Genomic DNA, 19,288 nt, shown 5'->3' on the forward strand with positions numbered 1-19,288 from the left:
ATAAGCAATACAATCATATTCTCAAATGATTATCTTGGTTTTTTTTTTTAGCACTAGGGATTGAACCTGGGGACTTTACACTAAATCCCCAGTTGTTTTGTTTTAATTTTGAGACAAAGCCTTGCTAAGTTGCCCAAACTGGGCTTGAATTATCTTCCTTCAACCTTCTTGAGTGCTGAGACTACAGATACATGCTGTCATGCCTGGTTTATTTTTTAAAATGATCACAAAATATTTTCTAAGTGGAGTTTAGCAGTTATAACCAGAATAATAAAATCACGGGATTATTTATTTGATAATTTTTTGGTAGAGATATTTCTAACATTTTGCTTTTGCAGGTAATTTTAACCAACCAGATGACAACAAAGATTGATAAAAATCAGGCTTTGCTGGTTCCTGCTTTAGGTAGGTAAATTAATGAGATAAACATTTCTAGTTCAATACATTTTTTCCTACCTCTCCATTTGATGCTAGTTGAATGGTATAAACACCACAAAAACAGTATCTATTTTGTCACATTTAGTTTATATATCTTACCACCATTGTATCTTTATATATCCTGTAGTACTGAATGGTCCTTTGCCTTTTTAAAGCAACATTTATTGAATATCCACTACCTTTCAACTATTATGTCAGCCACTTGAAATAAAAACATTCAAAAAATAACTTGATGTCAAAACCTCAAATTTAGGTAGGGTATATAGCTTAGTAGATGAGTATTTGCCTAATGTGTTGTAGTCCTGGATTCTCTGCCTAAGATTATAAAAAAAAAATAACCAAAAAAGAAAAGAAACAATGTCACTGTCTTAGGCACAAACATGAATCCACTTGCGTACCAATAATGTCTTAGCAAATAGCTTATGACTGTTCCTGATCCCAGCCGTGATTTTGTTAAAACACACTGGCTCAACATTTACTTCCAATAAAATCTATAAGCATATTCTATTTGCTGGGCACGATGATGTGCACCTACAATCACAGTTATTTGGAAGGCTGAGATAGGAGGATCACTTGAGCCCAGGAGTTTGAGGCCAATTTGGGCAACATATTAAAATATAAAAGCAATATTCTGTTAAAAGTTTTTACTTCTGGCATGAGAAGCCCTGAGTTCAATTCTTGGTACTTTAAAAAAAAAAAAAAGGTTTTACGTCTAGAGCTCAGAAATATGTTAGTAGGCCTGGTGATGTGGAAGACTGACAAAGACATTAACAGAAACCAGAAAGTTCTCTAAAAGCAAAAGCAGGGCCAGGTATTTAGCTCAGTGGCATAGTGCCTGCCAAACATGAGTTGTGAGTTTGATCCCTGGTACCAAAACAAGAAAGAAAGAGAAAGAGGAAAGGAAAAAAAAAAAGCAAAATCAAATAGAGGATAATTTGCACTATTTCTCTGCGTAAACTGTTAATCTTAGGGTGATATTTGTGCCGATTTGTTGAAACTAAGTACAATGTTTTTTGTTTTTTGTTTTTCTTTGAGGCACTTCTGAATTGCGCAGTGTAACCTTAAAATTGTGGTCCTCCTGCCTTAAGCTCCTAAGTACTTGGAATTATCCTCATGTACCACTGGGCCCAGTTCCAAGTATATTTTTGTTATGTTAAAGTTAGTAAAATAACACTCTTTGGTCAGAGGCATTCTAAGAAACTTATAACGTGTTAAAATAAGGAAATATACCATTTTCATGTTCTTTTTTTTTTTTTTTTTGTCAGGAGAGAGTTGGGGTCATGCTGCTACAATTAGGCTAATTTTTCACTGGGACCAAAAACAAAGGTCAGTATAGAAACAAGCTAGTTATTCCAAATGTTAGAATAATTCTATTGAATGCTTAACAGTTTCTTAGTCCTCAAGAAAAGAGGACTAGAGACATGTGGTTATATTGTTCATTTAGCTACACGGGGAATTCTTTGAAATAGTTAAATGATGGGGTACACACACCTGAAACAAGTAGGTGGCTAAGGAATGCCACCCTCTTAAGCTCTTTCAAATCATTTATTAGCCATGCACAAGGAGGTGGTACTGTATGTTCCTGGAATGAGTTGAAAGAATAAAATCAGGACAAAAGAAAAACTTCTGAGGTTAGCTTTAAGACTAATTTATGTAGAAAACGGGATGGTTTTTCTTAGTTGCGTAATGTGGTTTTTGTATGAAATTGTGTGTTTTTCTTTATATTTTCCTATCCTGCTTTTATTACCCAGTTACTTACCTGCCAACCTGTAAGTGTTGTTCTTTAAAATAAAATCATGACAGCATGAAACCTTTGTGTTTGTTTTTAAAGCTGCTGAGCAAGTGAATGAGCCAGATTCCCTTTTCTTTAAAATAGGCCATTGAATGCTATGAAGTCTTTCAGTTTATACTTCAAAAAAAGTCAGATTCATGCCAGCCTTTCTGTTCCAAGATTAATTGACATACCCTAGAGAACATAATACGGAAATGTCCTAGGTAAAGGAGGCAACTGAGGCAGTATGTGGGTACAACTGGAATAACGAGTCACCTAAATACATTGTGGACCTAGTCAGTGATATTTTTTGTCTGCATTTGTTTGTTCCATAAACTAAAAAAAAAAAAGAAAAAATCATGTACTCTTGATAAGTTAGATTTTACTGACCTAAGCTCCTAGGAAAACATGCTATTTCTCCATACATGTTTTGCAATTCAGTCATGCAGTTTGTGTCTCCTTAAGAGAATTCAGCCAAGTGTGGTGGCACATGACTGTAATCCTGTACTCTTGGTAAGACAAGAGGATTGCAAGTTCAAGCCCAGACACAGCTACATCTCCAGTCTTTTTTGTTTTTGTTCGTTGTGGATTCTTTTCTTTTCTTCTCTTGTTTTGTTTAAGATAGGGCTTTGCCATGTGGTTCAGGCTGGCTTTAAACTCACTTGCATTCTAGGCTGGCCTCAAATTTGAGGCGGTCCTCCTGCCTCAGCCTGCCTGGGATTACAAGTGTGCACTAGCACATCCGGCTCGATTTTTATTTTGAAACAAGGTCTCACTAAGTTCCATTTTAGATTCTCCTGCCGTGGCCTTCTGAATAGCTGAGATTATAGGCATGAACCATCAACCTGGTTTGTGTAATTTTTGTTGTGTGGGTTTGTTTAGGACTGAACTATATATAGTTCAGACTGAGCTCACTCCATAGCCCATGCTGGCCTCAAATGTGAAATCTTCTTGCCTTAGCCTCCTGAGGACTACAAGCATGTCCTACTATATCCAGCTACATTATGTTTTACAATTGACTTTGCTCTTTTAATTCTGTAAATAAGTCTTTGAATACAGATTGAGTACCCTTTTCCAAAATACTTGTGAACTGAAGTGCTTTGGATTTTTCAGATTTTTCCATTTGCATATTCATAGCCATTTTAGGAGTCTAATCCAAGTCTAACCACAAAATTCATTTGTTTTATTTGTACTTTATACACATAGCCTGAAGGTAATTTTGTTCAAGTTTTTAATAATTTTTTGTATAAAATAAGGTTTCTAGGTATGGAGTTTTCTACTTGCCGCATCCTGAAATTGCAAAAAAAATTCATTTTGGAGCATTTTGAATTTTGGATTTTTAGATTTGAGATCTCAATCTATTTTTGAGCAACAAACCTTATTATAAAACTTGGTACACAGTGGCACATTCCTGTAATTACCAACACTTGGAAGCCTCAGGCAGGAGGAATGCTGTGAGTTCAAGCTCATCCTGGGTTACATAGTGAAACTCTAGTTCCAAAAAAAACAATGCCAGGTGTACATGGCTGTAATCTTACCATTTGGGAGGCTAAGACAGGAGGATCTCCATGAGTTCAAAGCCAGTTTGCACTACATAGCTAGATGCTATCTCAAAAATAAACCAAAAAAAGCAAACAAAAGACTTGGTTATAGGCTGGGGATTTAGCTCAGTTGCGTAAGCACCTGCCTGGAAAGTACAAGGTCCTGAGTTTGGTCCCTGGTACCAAAAATGAAGTTGGCTATAGTTATTCAACTAAACCAAGATGTGTTGTTTTATTTTGTTTTGCAGGGCTAAAGATTGGACCTAAAGCCTTGTACATAGTAACAAAATGTTTTACTGGTACCAAAAAAATAATAATAATAGTACTATACATCGGGCATTGAACTAAGCAGCATAAGTGCTTGCCTGGCAAGTGCAAGGCTGTGAGTTTGATCCCCAGTATTGAAAGTGCTTTACTACTGACCTACATTCCAGATTATTTTTATATTATTTTGATAGTCTTGCTAAATTGTAGTGCCTAGCTTCCAATTTGTAGTCCTTCTGTGCCAGCCCTCCAAGTACATAACTAGAATTACAGGCCTGTGCCATCATACCGTGTTATCTGGTTTGAGCTGAGGTTTTGTTAATAGTACTAGAGGCTGATATGCATTTGCTGCCTCCCGTAAATCTCCATAAATTTCTCATGCTGGATAGAACTTTTAATTCTCTTGCCTCAGCTTCCCAGAATAGTGGGACTATAGATATGTATCACTATCTTATGTCCCACTCTGAGGTTTTTTTAATATGGTTTTGTATTTTGATTGTCTTGTAATGTACATCCTATTATTTAAATGTTCTTAGGAATTATTCTTGAGCTAATATGCAGTAGTAATCTACTCTAGACTTAAGCAGATACCAAGAGCATATTTAAGTACTAAAAAGAAAGAAGGAAAGGAGAGAGGAAAAAAGTTACAGGAGCAATACAAGATACTTCACCTTTTTATGAACTCATTAGAAGGGAAACTTGCCTTTGTAAAATTCTAGAAGTTAGTATTTTGACCATGATGTCAAAAAATCAAGCTTACTTTTTAAGTGTTAATTCAGAATGAATTCAGCTTCTTATAGATCTTTCCCAAGAAATTAGAGAATGGTGTAGAGCACTGTCATGGACAATAGATACATGTGGAGATAATATACAGTTCTTTTAAATTTTTTTCTAAGCTGGATGTGGTGGCACACACCAGTAATCCCAGCACTCAGGAGGCAGAAGCAGGAATATCATAGTGAGTTTGAGTCTAACCTGTATCACACAGTAAGACCCTGTCTCAAAAAAACCCAACACTTTTCCTGTATCCCAGATAACATTTTAGTGAGTGCTTGCTTATGCCAAGTATTTCACTAGGAACTTTATGTACAACATTTTAGGTAGTCTTTTCAATAATTCTTTGACTAATCTATACTTTTGATTATTAAAAATGAGAAAGACCAAGCCCCAGGAAGCAAAGCAGTGAATAATAGTTTCTATGTATTGAATACTTATTGATTGTCCTTTGTCATGGAAAGCAGTATATTTGTATGTAGTATTTCATTTTTCAGTTCTGTGAGGTAGTATTTTCTACACTTTGTATCATTCGATAGTAAAATCCATTACTTTTCTCCTATAACAGTTTCTAGAAGGTATAGTATTGCATCGATCGCTCGCAAATCTAATTCTTATTCTCTTTTATAGAAAACTTGATTTCTTAAAACTTGATTTCTCCCAGTATGTGGATATGTGATAAGGTTTTTATTTCTGTTGTACTAGGGATTTTTGCAGTAGTAGGGATTAAACCAAATGCCTGGAAAATGTTAGGCAAAGTGTTCTGCCACTGAGCTACAACCCCGACCCTTTTTTGTAATGTTTTTCATCTTTATTTTGAGATAGTCTCACTGAATTGCCCAGGCTGGCCTTGAATTTGAGATCCTACTGTCTCAACCTTCTCATACCTGGGATTATAGGCCTGTGCCACCACACCCATTCTAAAATAGTTTTTTTTTTTTTTTTTTTTTTTCCAGTTTTGGAAACCATGTGCCTTTAAGTTATTAAATGTGCATGAACTCTTTGTAGGATAGTAGGAATTGTGTTTTTCTTGGTGTTTGTTCAGTTACATGTTTTGGGATTTATGGCACAGAACATTGTGCATACTAAGCACGTGTTCTACCACTGCGCTAGAGTAGCCGCAAACTTGCATGAAATTTTACATGTGTTTTAAAATTTAGTTTGTCTTGAAAGGATAGAAATAGAAATTCATACTGGAGGGAAAATATAAAAATGAACACTTTTCATTGGAGCAGAAATGCTGAAAACCTTGAATACCCGAATTTATATTGAGACTTCAACTTAGATATACTATTATGCTCAATGCTTCCCCAGTAATAGCTGATTTTTAACCTTTGTTTAATGATGGAATAATATCCCAGAAGTTCTTAAATGCTCTTGTCTGTGTCCTTATATTGTGTGGGTTTTCCTGTGATTTGCATATTCATGATAACATGAGGCCAAGATTGTTCAGAATCTCTTTGCCAAGAAGATCTGGTGGTAGAGTGGAGTAATACATCAACACCCCCACACAGTGTCTTCTATGTGTGCTCAGCGTTAGAGCACAAATTGTGCTTCTGTGTTATTTCTTCCTGACCCAAACTATGCAGTTCAGCCATATGTTAAGCTTCATTTCTGCTGGAGCTATGAGCCAAGTGATTCTTTGGTTTAATTTTTTATTTTAGAGGTTCTCTGAAGATGCATTTGTGGTATATGAAAATTTATTAACTAGAAATATGAGAAAGATATTCAATCTGAAAACTTAATCCACCTTTGACTTTAGCATTCTTAACAAATGTGCAAATGCTTCTTAAAAGCTTATTCTTTTTAGGTGTGTGGTAATGCATGCGTATAATCCCAGCATTCTTGGAGACTGAGGTAGGAGGATCAGAAGATTGAGCCCACCCTGAGCAATTTACTGAATTTATGAAAACACATCTCAAAATAGAACCCCTAGTACCAAAATAGATATATAAATATCTAATAATTTTTAATAAGTTCCTCAGAAAAGTTAGATGCAATGGATGCCTTTTTGGACATTCTTGTGATATGAGATAATTCAGACACAAATTTTTCAGAACTAGTTAATTTTTGTTTTACTGAATCAAAAATGATATTATGCTGGTACATACTTGTAATTCTAGCACTTGGGAGACTGAGGCAGGAAGCCCACTGCAAATTTGAGGCCAGCCTATGTAGTAAGTTCAAGGGTAGCCTGCACTACGTATTAAGACCCTGACTCAAAAAAAAAAGAAAAAATTTCTAAGCCAGGGATACTGCTCAGTGATATTGTTCTACTTTTTTTTTTTTCTTTTTCCTTTTTATCAGTACCAGGGATTGAACTCACAACTGCCGGCTTGCAAGGCAGGCATTTATGCCGCTGAGCTAAATCCCCAGCCCCTACTGCTCAGTAATAGTCTGCTTGCCTAGTAGTATGCACAGGGCCCTGCAATCAGCAGTTTCAGACTCTGCGAAAAGAAGTTATTTTTCTAAAAGGCACAATAAATAACTGCCTGTGATTTTCTTTTCATATTTTTGGATTAAAGGTAGAACAGCACAATGGTATGAGCCTGTAACCTCAGCTATTAGGCACTGCTATGAAGCAGGAAGATCTAGGCTATTCTTGGTAACATAGCAAGAATTCTTTAAAAAATAATAATAATAAAGTGCTGGAGATGTAGCTCAGTAGTAGAGTGCTTACCTATAGCATGCACAGGGCCATGAGTTCAATCCCCAGTGCCAAAAAAAAAAAAAGAGAATTTCAGTCCTGAAGCATGTTAAAAATTTTATGCTCTTTTTTTGGGTTTTTTTTGTTGTTGTTGTTGTTTGGGGTTTTTTTTTTGTCTTTTTCCTCTTTATTGGTACCGGGGATCGAACTCACAACTGCCTGCTTGCAAGGCAGGCGCTTATGCCGCTGAGCTAAACCTCCAGCCCCAATTTGATGCTCTTTTAAAAAAAACTTTTTAGCTTTTTTTTTGAATCAGGGTCTTACTATGTAGTTTTGACTGGCCTTGACCTCTGTGTAGCCCAGGCTGGCTTCAAACTCAAAACCATTCTTCCAAGAACACAAATATTCTTATATTGCTTAGCAATTATTTTATTACTTAGTAGTTGAGGTTTTTTTTATTCACTTACTCATTTGTTCATTTATTAATACTTTTGAGATTGAATTCAGTCTTTACATTGAGGAATATCTGCAGTGAATTTTTGTTTGCTTGATTTGGTTTTCTGAGACAGGGTCTTGCTGTATAGTTCAGGATGGCCTCAAAATGGTAATGATCTTCTTGCCTCAGACTCTGGCGTGTTGGGATTACAGGCCTGCACCACTATGTTTGACTATCTGCAGCCTATTTGTTATTCTGAGATAAGGTGTCACCAAGCATTCCAGGCTGAGCTACAATTTAGGATCCTCCAGGCTTCCAGAATGCCGGGATTACAGCCATGAGCCACCATGCCTGGGGATGGTTGCTGCTGTTTTCATCCTGAAAGTACAAATTTAGAATTGTTTTTCTCTAAGTTAGAATTTGCACTTAGTTATATCAGTTTTTTAAAGTTATAGTAAAATAGACACACCATAAAATTTACCATTTTAGTAGTGTTTTAAGTGTACAGTATAATGGCATTAAGTACATTCATATTGCTGGGTACAGTAGGATCATTTTCACCCCACTGCCTGCTGCCTGTAATCTCAGCTACTCAGTGCCGCTGAGGCAGGAGGATCAAAAGTTCAAGGCCACCCTAGGGAACTTAATAAGATCTTTTCTAAAAATAAAATAAAAAATGAAAAGGGTTGAAATATAGCTCAGTGGTAGAGCACTTGCCTATTAGCTGAAAAGCCTTGGGTTTAATCTCCAGTATTGCAAAAAAAAAAAAAAAAGTATATTGATATTGTTGCTTAACCTTCACTACCATCTATTTCCAGAACTTTGTCATCTTCTCTTACTAAAACATTAAATAATAACTTCTCCCCACCATTTCATCTGGCAACCACCATTCTACTAACATAATTGGAATCATACACTGTTTGTACTAGTGCGATAGGTTTATTTCATGTAGAATAAGTCTTCAGGATTCTTTTATGTTGTAGCATATGTTACAATTTCCTCCCTCTTTAACACTGAATAATATTTATCATATTTGGGGGCTGGGGATTTAGCTCAGCGGCATAAGCACCTGCCTTGCACGTGCGTGGCCGTGAGTTTGATCCCTGGTACCAAAAAAAAAAAAGAAAAAAAATTCTATCATATTCGTCACATATACAGTGCACACCCCACATTTTTTTTTTTCTCTATCAATAGACACTAGGTTGTTCCTGGTTTTTTGACTATGTGAATATATTATATCTGTTTTAAAGTAATTTTTTTTTGCACCAGGGATTGAACTTACAACCTCACGCTTGCCAGACAGGTGCTTACACGACTGAGCTAAATCCCTGGCCCAAAGGTTTCTTTTTGTTAACAGCATTTGGATATACTTTATAAGAGTTTAGAATTTTATTTAACTACTTTCAGTTTTTGGTTTTATGTTATTTATATTGCATAGTACATAATAAAATTCTACCTGAACAGACCTTGTCCTATTGTGACAGTGTTTCTATTTATAAAGCCATTTTAAGACAATATTTCTTCCTTCTTTATTTTACTTACTTTTGTTTGTTTGGGCTTTTTGAGACAGGCTCCTGCTACTGTAGTTCAGGCTGGCCTTGAACTGACTATGTAGCCCAGTGATTCTTCTGCCTCGGCCTCCCAAGTCCTGGGATTACAGTCATACACACTCCCACCTTTCCTTCTGTATTTGTATGAGAATATATCCTTTATTTATATTCCAAGATATTATCTTCATATTTCTCTAATAACATAAAATAGGTAAATGCTGCAGAAAGATTGAGAAATACATATGAACAACTTTTACCTTGAAGTAACAACTTAACTATTTATTATTATTTGATTTATCTTTTTTTTTTTTTTTTTTTTGTATTGGAAATTGAACTTAAGACCTTGCGCTTCTCAAGCAGGCGCTTATACAACTGAACTATCTCCCTGAGCCTTGGTCATTGGTAATTTTTTTATTTTTTTTGGTACTGGGTATCGAACTCATGACCTCGCCCTTGCCAGGCAGGTGCTTATGCCACTGAGCTAAATCCCCGGCCATCATTGGTAATTTTTCCACACATGTTTATGCATATAGATGTGAGATCATACAGTATAATTTTGATTTGTTTTTTGAGACAGGGTGTCATTATGTAGCTCAGGCTGGCCTTGAGTGCAGTATGTAGGTAGGACAGGCTGGCTTCAAGTTTGATGTCTTCCTGTCCCCGCTTCCTCAGTGCTGGGATTGTAGGTGTGTGCCACCACGTCTGGCCAATACTTTCTTCCTTTTTTAGCACAAGTAATACCTCACTGCATAGAAAATACTTTTTTTTTTTTAGTTTTTTAGTCAGGGTCTTGCTATGTAGTTCAGTGTCACAGGCTGTCTTCTAACTTGCAGTGATCTTCCTTTCTCAGCCTTCTGAGTGCTAGGATAACAACCATGTATCACCATACTTAGAAAAAATACTTTTTTAAAGCTGCACACACAGGTGGTTATAGAACTCTAGGAGGCTGAGACAAGATTACAAGTTCATGCCCAGCCCACTTGAACTTAGCAAGAGCCTATCAAAAAATTTTTATTTCAGTCAATCATTGTGTGTTTTTGTTTGTTTGCTTTACTTTCACCTCTATCCAGTGATCTCAGTGGAAGACCTCCCATTGATAATCAATGTATTTATTTCATTTATTTATTTTTATTGTTATCAGGGATTGAACTCAGGACTGTGTGCTTTCAAGGCAGGTGCTGCTGAGCTAAATCCCCAGCCCAATCAATGTATTTATTATTGATTTGGAATTTTACTTTATATGTATAAACAACTCTATTTGTATGAATTATTAAGTGCATAAATAATAGATACTATTTAAGGGAAGGGGTTTTGTTTTGCTTCGGTTTTTTTGAGACAAGGTCTTTCTGTGTATTCCAGGCTGGCCTTGAACTATACTGTTGCACCCCAGAGTAGCCTCAAACTTGTGGCAATCCTCTTGCCACTGTAATCCTGAGTGCTGGGATTACAGTCATGTGCTACCATACCTGGTTGAGGGGGTTTTTTTTGTGTTTTGTTTTTAAGAAACTGAGTCTTACTGTGTGGCCTGCTCCTTGAACTCCTGGTCACCAAAGAGCTTTCTTCTTTAGCCTCCCCAGTAGCAGGGATACAAGAATGCCCAATGAGGGAAGTGTTTGTTTTTGCTTTTGTTATGTCTTTCTCTTCTGTGTGTGTGTTTTTTTTTTTTTTTTTAATCAGTACCGGGGATCAAATTCATGACCGCACACTTGCAAGGCAGGCGCTTATGCCAGTGAGCTGAATCCTCAGTCCCTCTTCTGTGTTTTTAAGAACAAAAGAATACAAGTATAGCAGAAAACTATAAATTTAAATTTTGCAGTCATCAAAGTTATACTTTTGTGTATATTTATTCTTTTTCTCTAAGCAGGTTAGCAACATTGTACAAATCACCAAGCCAGAGAGAGTGCACAGTGCTGTTTGAGATCACAGTGAGTATTATTTCTACGAAATGAAATTTTGATATTAGTAGGTAGTAATGATTTGAAGAAATTATTTGCACACATTGTTTCTGTTAATTTCTATAGGCCAAAAACATATTTAAGGACAACTTTGCACACTTGGAGTATCCCTAAAGTGGTCGTGTGTACAGGATACTGTAGTCACAATTAGACTAAAATATATTCTTTTTTAAAAATTTTTTTTCTTGTTTTAAATATATGTTTTGGGGGGGGTTGTCTTTTTCCTTTTTATCGGTACCAGGGATCGAACTCATGACTGCCTGCTTGCAAGGCAGGCACTTATGCCGCTGAGCTAAATCCCCAGCCCCTTAAATATGTTTGTAGTACATAATGGTTGCATTCATTGTGGGGAGTGAGTACATGTACTGTGTGTGACACATCTCAATTCTTTTTTATTTCCCCTTTGTCTCCAACCCCCTTTAAAATTTTTTTGGTCAGCATCAGATTAATTATTTTATAGGTCAGTTTTCAAGTTAATTGTCATAAACAGATTAACAGCCTGATTAAGAGTATGAAAAACCAGCAAAACATATAAGACAATTAACATATAAGACTAAATTAAGGTACATAGGGGCCAGGGATTTAGCTCAGTAGTTCAAGTGCTTTTCTGGTAAGTGCAAGGTTGTGAGTTCGATCCCTGGTATAAAAAATTAAGGTACACTTTTTGAAGCTTGTTTTTTTTCCTGACCAAAATCATTTTCTTAATTTATTAATATATATATGCAGCACATAATAGTCACAGTCCTTGTGTACTGTATGCATTCCTAGTTCTTTCTTTGCTTTTTTTTAAATTTTGAGACAAGGTCTCAATAATTTTCCCAGGTTGCTTTTGTTGTTGTTTTGGCCTTTTTTGAGACAAAAATTTTGCCACATAGCTCAGGCTGGCCTTGAGCTATGTAGCCCAGGCTGGTGTTGATCCTCCTGCCTCAGCCTTCTGAGTACTGGAGTGACAGGCGTGCACCACAATGTCTGGCCCTGGCTAATTTTGAACTAATGAGCCTCACACCTCAGCTTTCTAAGATCGTAGGACTGTAGGTGTGCGTCACTGTGTTTGGTACCTAAGATTTTTAAAGTTAAAGTTGGAGATTTTCAGACAGGAAAATATACCAACATTGTTGGCTCTGTGGCTATTATAAATGTATCATAGCCACCAAATATAGCACTCTTTAAAATGTTAATTTTTTTATGAATTTACATCATAGAACACTCCCTTGTGACTGAAATATATATTTACAAACAGTGTGGCATCGTGTATATGTTTTAAAAATTGTGTTTTATTTTAAAGAGATTAAGACAAAACAGTATATAACAAAGCAGATCAGAACAGAACAATTTAAGCAACACAGTATTTCACGGGAAGACAACCCGTAGTTAACAGTAACTACCATGATGTCTCTTTGTTTGAAATAGTTGAGCATAACTTCATATATAATAGTATAAACATAACAAAATAGTATAAAAGCATTCAAGAAAATGAGAGTATTACAGGACATTCTGAACCAGATAACAGAAAACAAACAATGGCTACTACGTTATCTCATTTTCCATAGAAAGTTTGTTTATACTATCACACATAACACAGTCCAATAAGATACAACAGGATAGAGCCAATAGAAACAGAAGAGCAAAAGCATGGTAGGACTTCAGAGTAAGATGATATTGTATCAGTACTGACTATCATAATGACTTGTTTTCTTCAAAATAGCTGTTCATACCATCACAGATTAAAAAAATCAAACATAACAGGATAAACCCATTCCAACTAATGAATGCTATCATTATAAGGCTTCAATGCAATGTAATGGGGAATCACGATTACCATAAACTCTTATGTACTCATACTATTTCTTACAACTAAGGAGACTGGTATTTATACATGTGACTTTATTTCACTTATGAGTATGGTCTCAAGTTGCACCCATTTCTTAGTAAACATCTTAATGTGATCATTCTTTATATCTGAGTAGTACTCCATTGTATAAAAATACCACAACTTTTTTATCCATTCCTCAATTAATGAACACTTGGATTGTTCCCAAGATCTCGCTATTAAAAATTGTGCTGCTATAAACATAGGTGCACATATATTACTGAGGCATGATATTTTCAGTGCTTCTGGGATATGCTTAGAAATGGAATAGCTGGGTCGAATGGGACCTCAAATCCCAGCTTTTTGAGGAATCTCCAGACTGACCTCCACAGTGGTTGCACCATTCTACCCTCCCACCAACAGTGCAGGAGAGTTCCTTTTTCCCCCACAGCCTCTCCAGCATTTGTTGTTGGTAGTTTTCTTGATCCTGGCCATTCTTTCTGGAGTGAGATGGAATATCAGTGTGGTTTTAATTTGCATTTGTCTAATGAGTAATAATGATTATTTGCCATTTGTATTTCTTCATCTCAAGAGTGTGTATTCATCTCAGATGCCCATTTTTGGACTGGGTCTTTGAATTTTGGGGGGTCTGATTTTTTTTAATTCTTTATATGTTTTAGACAGCAGTCTTTTGTCTGAGGGACAGTTCACTAAAATTTTTTCCCAGTTTGTGGGTTTTCTTTTCACTAGGTTGGAGATTTCTTTTGATGTGAAGAAACCTTTTACTAAGACGTGATCCCAGCTATTGATTCTGGGAAGTATTTCCCCTGCAGTTTTTTTCCTGTTCATGAATTCTCTACCTATCCCTATGTCTTCAAGATTTTTACCTACTTTAGTTTTTCTGTTATAATATTCATGTCTTTGATCCATTTAGATTTTAGTTTAGTACATGGTGATAGGCATGGATCTAGATTTAGTTTTTGGCATATGGAGAGCCAGTTTTTCCAGCACCATTTATGAAAGAGATTGTTATTTTTCCAGTGAACACATTTGGCCCCTTTATCAAAGATTAGGGGGTTGAGTGTGTTTGTAGTTGTGGTTGTATCTTCTAATGTATTCCATTGGTCTTCAGGTCTTTTTTGATTCCAGTACCATGTGATTTTATTACAGTAGCTTTGAAGTATAATTTCATGTCAGGGATTGTGGTGCCTCCTGTGTTGCCTTTGCTGCTTAGAATTGCCTTTGCTATTCTAGGTCTCTTCTGGTTCCAGATGAATTTTAGGAGTGATATCTCTAGGTATATGAGGTTGTGTTGATGGTATATTCATTGGGATTGCATTGAATCTGTATAACAATTTTGGGATAATGGCCATTTTCACATTATTTATTCTCGCTATCCATGAACAAGGGATGTCTTTCCATTTCCTGAGATCGTCTTCAGTTTCTTTTTTCAGGGTATTATAATTTTCCCTGTATAGATCTTTTACTTCTTTTGTGAGATTAATTCCTATTTCATTTTTTTGGATGCTAGTGTGAAGGGTGTGGCTTCATTTATTTCTCTCAGTGATTTTGTCATTAGTGGATAGAAATACTATTGATTTTTTTTTTTTTGTCTTTTTCTTTCTTAGCGGTATCTGGGATCGAACTCACGACTGCCTGCTTGCAAGGCAGGCGCTTATGCCGCTGAGCTAAATCCCCAGCCCCAAAATGCTATTGATTTTTGAGCATTGATTTTGTATCCAGCTTCCTTGCTCAATTTATTTATTATATCTAAGAGTCTTTCAGTGGAGTTTTGGGGGTCTTCTATGTAGAATATCATATCATCTGCAAATAAATGATAATTTAACTTTCTCTTTTCCTATCTTTACCCCTTTTATTTCTCTCTTGTCTAATTGCTCTAGCTAGTATTTCCAGTACTATATTGAATAGGAGCAGTAATAAGGAAAATCCTTGTCTTGTGCCTGATTTTAAGGTAAAGTTCTTCAGTTTTTGGCCATTTAATATGATGATGGTTTTTAGTTTGTCATAGATGGCCTTAATCATATTGAGGTAAAACCATCTATTCCAATTTTCTGTAAAGTTCTTATAATGAATGAGTGTTGGACCTCATCAAAAGCTTTTTCTGCATCTATAGAGATGATCATGTGATTCTTACTTTGATATGGTGGGTTACATTTATTGATTTATGTTTGTTGAACCATCCCTGCATTCCTAGGATGAATCACACTTGATCGTGGTATATACTCTTCTTGATGATTTGCTGCATTCTGTTTGCCAATACTTTATTGAGGATTTTTGCATCCGTGTTCATTAGGTAGAATGGTCTGTAGTTCTCTTTTTCAGTTGTGTCCTTCTCAGGTTTTGGAACTAGAGTTACGTTTGCTTCCAGGAATGACTTAGGAAGAATAACTTCCCTTTTGATTTCATTGAAGAGTTTGAAGAGTGTTAGCATTAAGTCTTCTTTGTATTTCTTGTAAAATTCCACAGTGAATCTGTCTGGGCCTGGGCTCTTCTTTGTAGGTAAGGACTTAATTACATTTCCAATTTCATTAATAGAAATTGGTTTATTCAGCAGTTTTACATCTTTTTTGCAGCATGGTACTTCATATGTTTATAGGAATCTGTCCATTTCTTCTGTGTTACCGAACCTATGAGATTAGATATTTTTGAAATAGGTGTTGATGATCCTCTGTATTTCCACAGAATCTGTAGTGATTTTGCCTTTTTCTTTTCTTTTTTTTTTTTTTTTTTTGTCTTTTTCATTTTTATCGGTACTGGGGATCGAACTCAGGACCACCTGCTTGCAAGGGAGGTACTTATGCAGCTGAGCTAAATCCCCAGCCCCAATTTTGCCTTTTTCATTCCTTATTGCATGAATTTGAGCTTTTTCTTTCCTTTTTTAAATTAGGTTGGCTAGGGGCTTATCAATTTTATTTATTCTTTCAAAGAACCAACTCTTTTTTTGTTTTTTTTTTTTTTTAATCAGTACTGGGGATCGAACTCACGACTGCCTGCTTGCAAAGCAGGTGCTTATGCCGCTGAGCTAAATCCCCAGAACCAACTCTTTGATTCTTTGATTCTTTCAATTGTTTTCTTAGTCTCTATTGCATTGATTTCTGCTCTTGATTTTTATCATTTTCTCCCTTCGTTTGGCTTTCGACTTGACTTGCTCTTCTTTTTCTAGTTGTTTGAGGTGAAGCATCAGGTTGTTTATTTGAATTCGTTCTGTTTTCCTAATGCGGGAACTCAGTGCAATAAATTTTCCTCTGAGGACTGCTTTCATTGCATCCCACAGATTCTGGTAAGGTGTATTTGTATTTTTGTTTGCTTGTAGGTATTGTTTAAATTCTTTTTTAACTTCCCCTGTGACCCACAGATTGCTCAAGAGTGCATTATTCAATTTCCATGTATTCGTGGGGTTTTGCAGTTTCTTTTATCATTAAATTCTAGTTTCATGACGCTATAATCTATATGCAAGGGATGATTTCAATCTTTTGCATTTATTTAAGTATGTTTAAATATTAACCCAAATCTTGTGGGTTAGTATGTGGTCTGTTTTAGAGAATGTCCCATGTAACACTGAGAAGAATGTATATTCTGATATTGTTGGATGGAACATTCTTTATATATCTATCAAGTCCATTTGTTCACAAGTGTGATTCAGTTGTTATTTCTTTTCTGATTTTCTTTCTGGTTGATCTGTTCCGGTGTCAATGGTATGTTAAGGTCTCCTTTTACAATTGTGTTATTGCTTATCTGATTTTCATTTCTATAAATACTTGCTTCGTATAACTGGGTGCTCTGGAATTTGGTGCATATATATTTAAGAAAGTTATCTCTTCCCATTGACATTTTCCCCTAATCAGTCTGTAGTGACCTTCTTTATATCTTCGGATCATTCTTGAAGTTCACATTGTCCACAAACAATAACAACACCGGTTTTTGGCGGGGGGTTACTGTTGCATAATATATTGTTTTCCATCTTTTGACTTTCAGTGTGTGATTATCCTTTTCAGTTAGATGAGTTTCTTGTAGACAGCGTATGGTTGGATTTTGTTTATTGATCTATTCTGCCCGCCTGTTTCTTTTAATTGGTGTATTGAGTCCATTTACATTAATGGTGATAACTGTCATATGTTGGCTTATTGCTGACATGTAATCTTTCTGCTGTTGCATCTTTATCTTTCTGTTCTGTTTAATTGTCTGCTTTGCTTAGTGGTTTTTTCCTAAGTATATCTAATCTGTCTTTAGTATTCTTTGCAGGGTTGGTTTGGTGATCATGCAGTTCTTCAGCTTTTCTTTGTCATGGAAGTATCTTATTTTTCCATCCATTTTGAAGGACACTTTTGCAGGGTACGTCAGTCTAGGTTGAAAATCATTCTCGTTTAGGATCTGGAAAACTTCACTCCATGCTCTTCTTGACTTCATTGTTTGTGTTGAGAAGTCTGCTGTGATTCTGATAGGCATTCCTTTATAGGTGATCTGTCTTTTCTCTCTGACAGGTTTTAGGTTTCTATTCTTATGTTGGATTTCTGGGATGGTGATTATTATATGCCAGAGTGTATCTTTATTTTGGTTATGGCTATTTGGAGTTCTATATGCTTCACTAATTCTAATGTCAGTTTCCATTTTCATGTTTGGAAAATTTTCATCTATGACTTTTGTGAATAGCCTTTTGATATCATTTGTACTATTCCCTTCTTTTTTGTTAATCCCTAACAATCTTATGTTGTTTTTCTTTGCATCATTTTGCAGGTGTTGAATTGTTATTTCCTGATTCCTTGTTTTTTAAAAAGATCTTTCCTTTCCTGTTCACTAGCTGCAATCTTGTCTTCAAGATCTGAAATTCTATCTTTACTCTCGTTGAGGCGGTTTTGAAAACTTTCAATGGAATTTTTGATTTCCTGTATGTCTCTTTGAATCCATTTTTCTATATTTCTGTGTTTCAAGTGTTGTTCCAAGCCTTCCCCTGGGCGTATTGGTAATTGTCTCCTATGTCCTGGACTCCTGGGACTCCTCTAGTGGCATTGCTCCCTCCTCGGGCAGCGTGGCCCCCGGATTAAAAGAAGGCTACCAGGCACGGCCCAGGCAGGGCCAAAACCCGCCAAGCCCAGTCTTGTGTGGCCGCAAGCCAAGGGGTCCCCAACCACCTGGAGCAAGAGTCTCAACCTTTCTTGAGGCACAGATGGTATGCGGGCACCCACCTCCTCAGGTGGCGAAGTTCTCCTGGCTGAAGAAAGGTCGCAGCCGTGGGCTAGGTAGGCCTCTGCAACGCAGCTCCCTCTTCCTGGCGTCGACAGTGGCCACAAAGCTCCCCGGACTCGCATCATATATATGTTGGCATCTCATTTTGTAAGGATGAACAGGAGAGATTCTGCAACTGAATTAGCCCATTAAGGTTTTGCACTGGACTAGGTGCAGTTGATGTAATTTATTGATAAATTTTTATTAGGATATTTTAATTATGAAAACAAATTTTTAATGTACTTAATTAGTACAGATTACTTTCTTTTTTGGCAGAGCTACCATAAAGTTTGTTAGACTTATTATTACTGCTATCATTATTATTTTGTCTTTTTGAGACAGGGTCTTGCAATGCAATTCAGTCTGACCTAAGACTCACTTTGTAGCCCAAGCTAATCTCGAATTTGCAGTGATGGTCCTTTCTCAGCCTCCCGAGTGCTGGGATTACAGATATAGGTTACCACACCAAGCTTTTTACAATTATTAAGCAAATTTTTGTTTTTGTTTTTTTATATATTTGGGAAGAGAATGTTGCTGAGCCCCACTCCTGAACTACACTTCCAGTTCTAGAAGGCATTTGATAGTGTATGTTACTTTTATGTGTATATATATTAGTATAAATAAAGATATACTTGTGAGAGTCAGGCATGCTGTAATCCCAGCACTTTGGGAGATTGAAAGTTTGAGCCAATTCTGGGCAATTTATCAAGACTCTCTCAAAATTAAAAATTAAAATAGAGCTGGTGATGTAGCTGAATGCAGAGGTCCTAGGTTCAGCCCCAGTTGTAGAAAAGAAATAAAAGTGTATGTAAAATACTTTTATACAACTGTAATTTGGGCTAAACAAATGATTTAGCT

At 36.1% G+C, this 19,288-nt stretch overlaps 1 protein-coding gene across 4 annotated transcripts in view; it reads left to right on the plus strand.

Annotated features, from left to right (window-relative positions):
* Window positions 1-19,288, plus strand: part of Rad51c (RAD51 paralog C) — a 45,015-nt gene that overhangs the window by 14,100 nt on the left and 11,627 nt on the right. For all 4 annotated transcript variants that reach the window (XM_063250864.1, XM_063250862.1, XM_063250863.1 and 1 more), the window contains 3 exons: window positions 339-405; window positions 1,704-1,764; window positions 11,286-11,346. In XM_063250864.1, the coding sequence (XP_063106934.1) occupies window positions 339-405; window positions 1,704-1,764; window positions 11,286-11,346 (189 nt within the window). The remainder of the gene's footprint in view (window positions 1-338; window positions 406-1,703; window positions 1,765-11,285; window positions 11,347-19,288) is intronic.

Source organism: Cavia porcellus, unplaced genomic scaffold (genome assembly GCF_034190915.1).
Source record: "Cavia porcellus strain 051 isolate PalLab524CR breed Dunkin Hartley unplaced genomic scaffold, mCavPor4.1 scaffold_6, whole genome shotgun sequence".
Taxonomy (NCBI): Eukaryota; Metazoa; Chordata; class Mammalia; order Rodentia; family Caviidae; genus Cavia; species Cavia porcellus.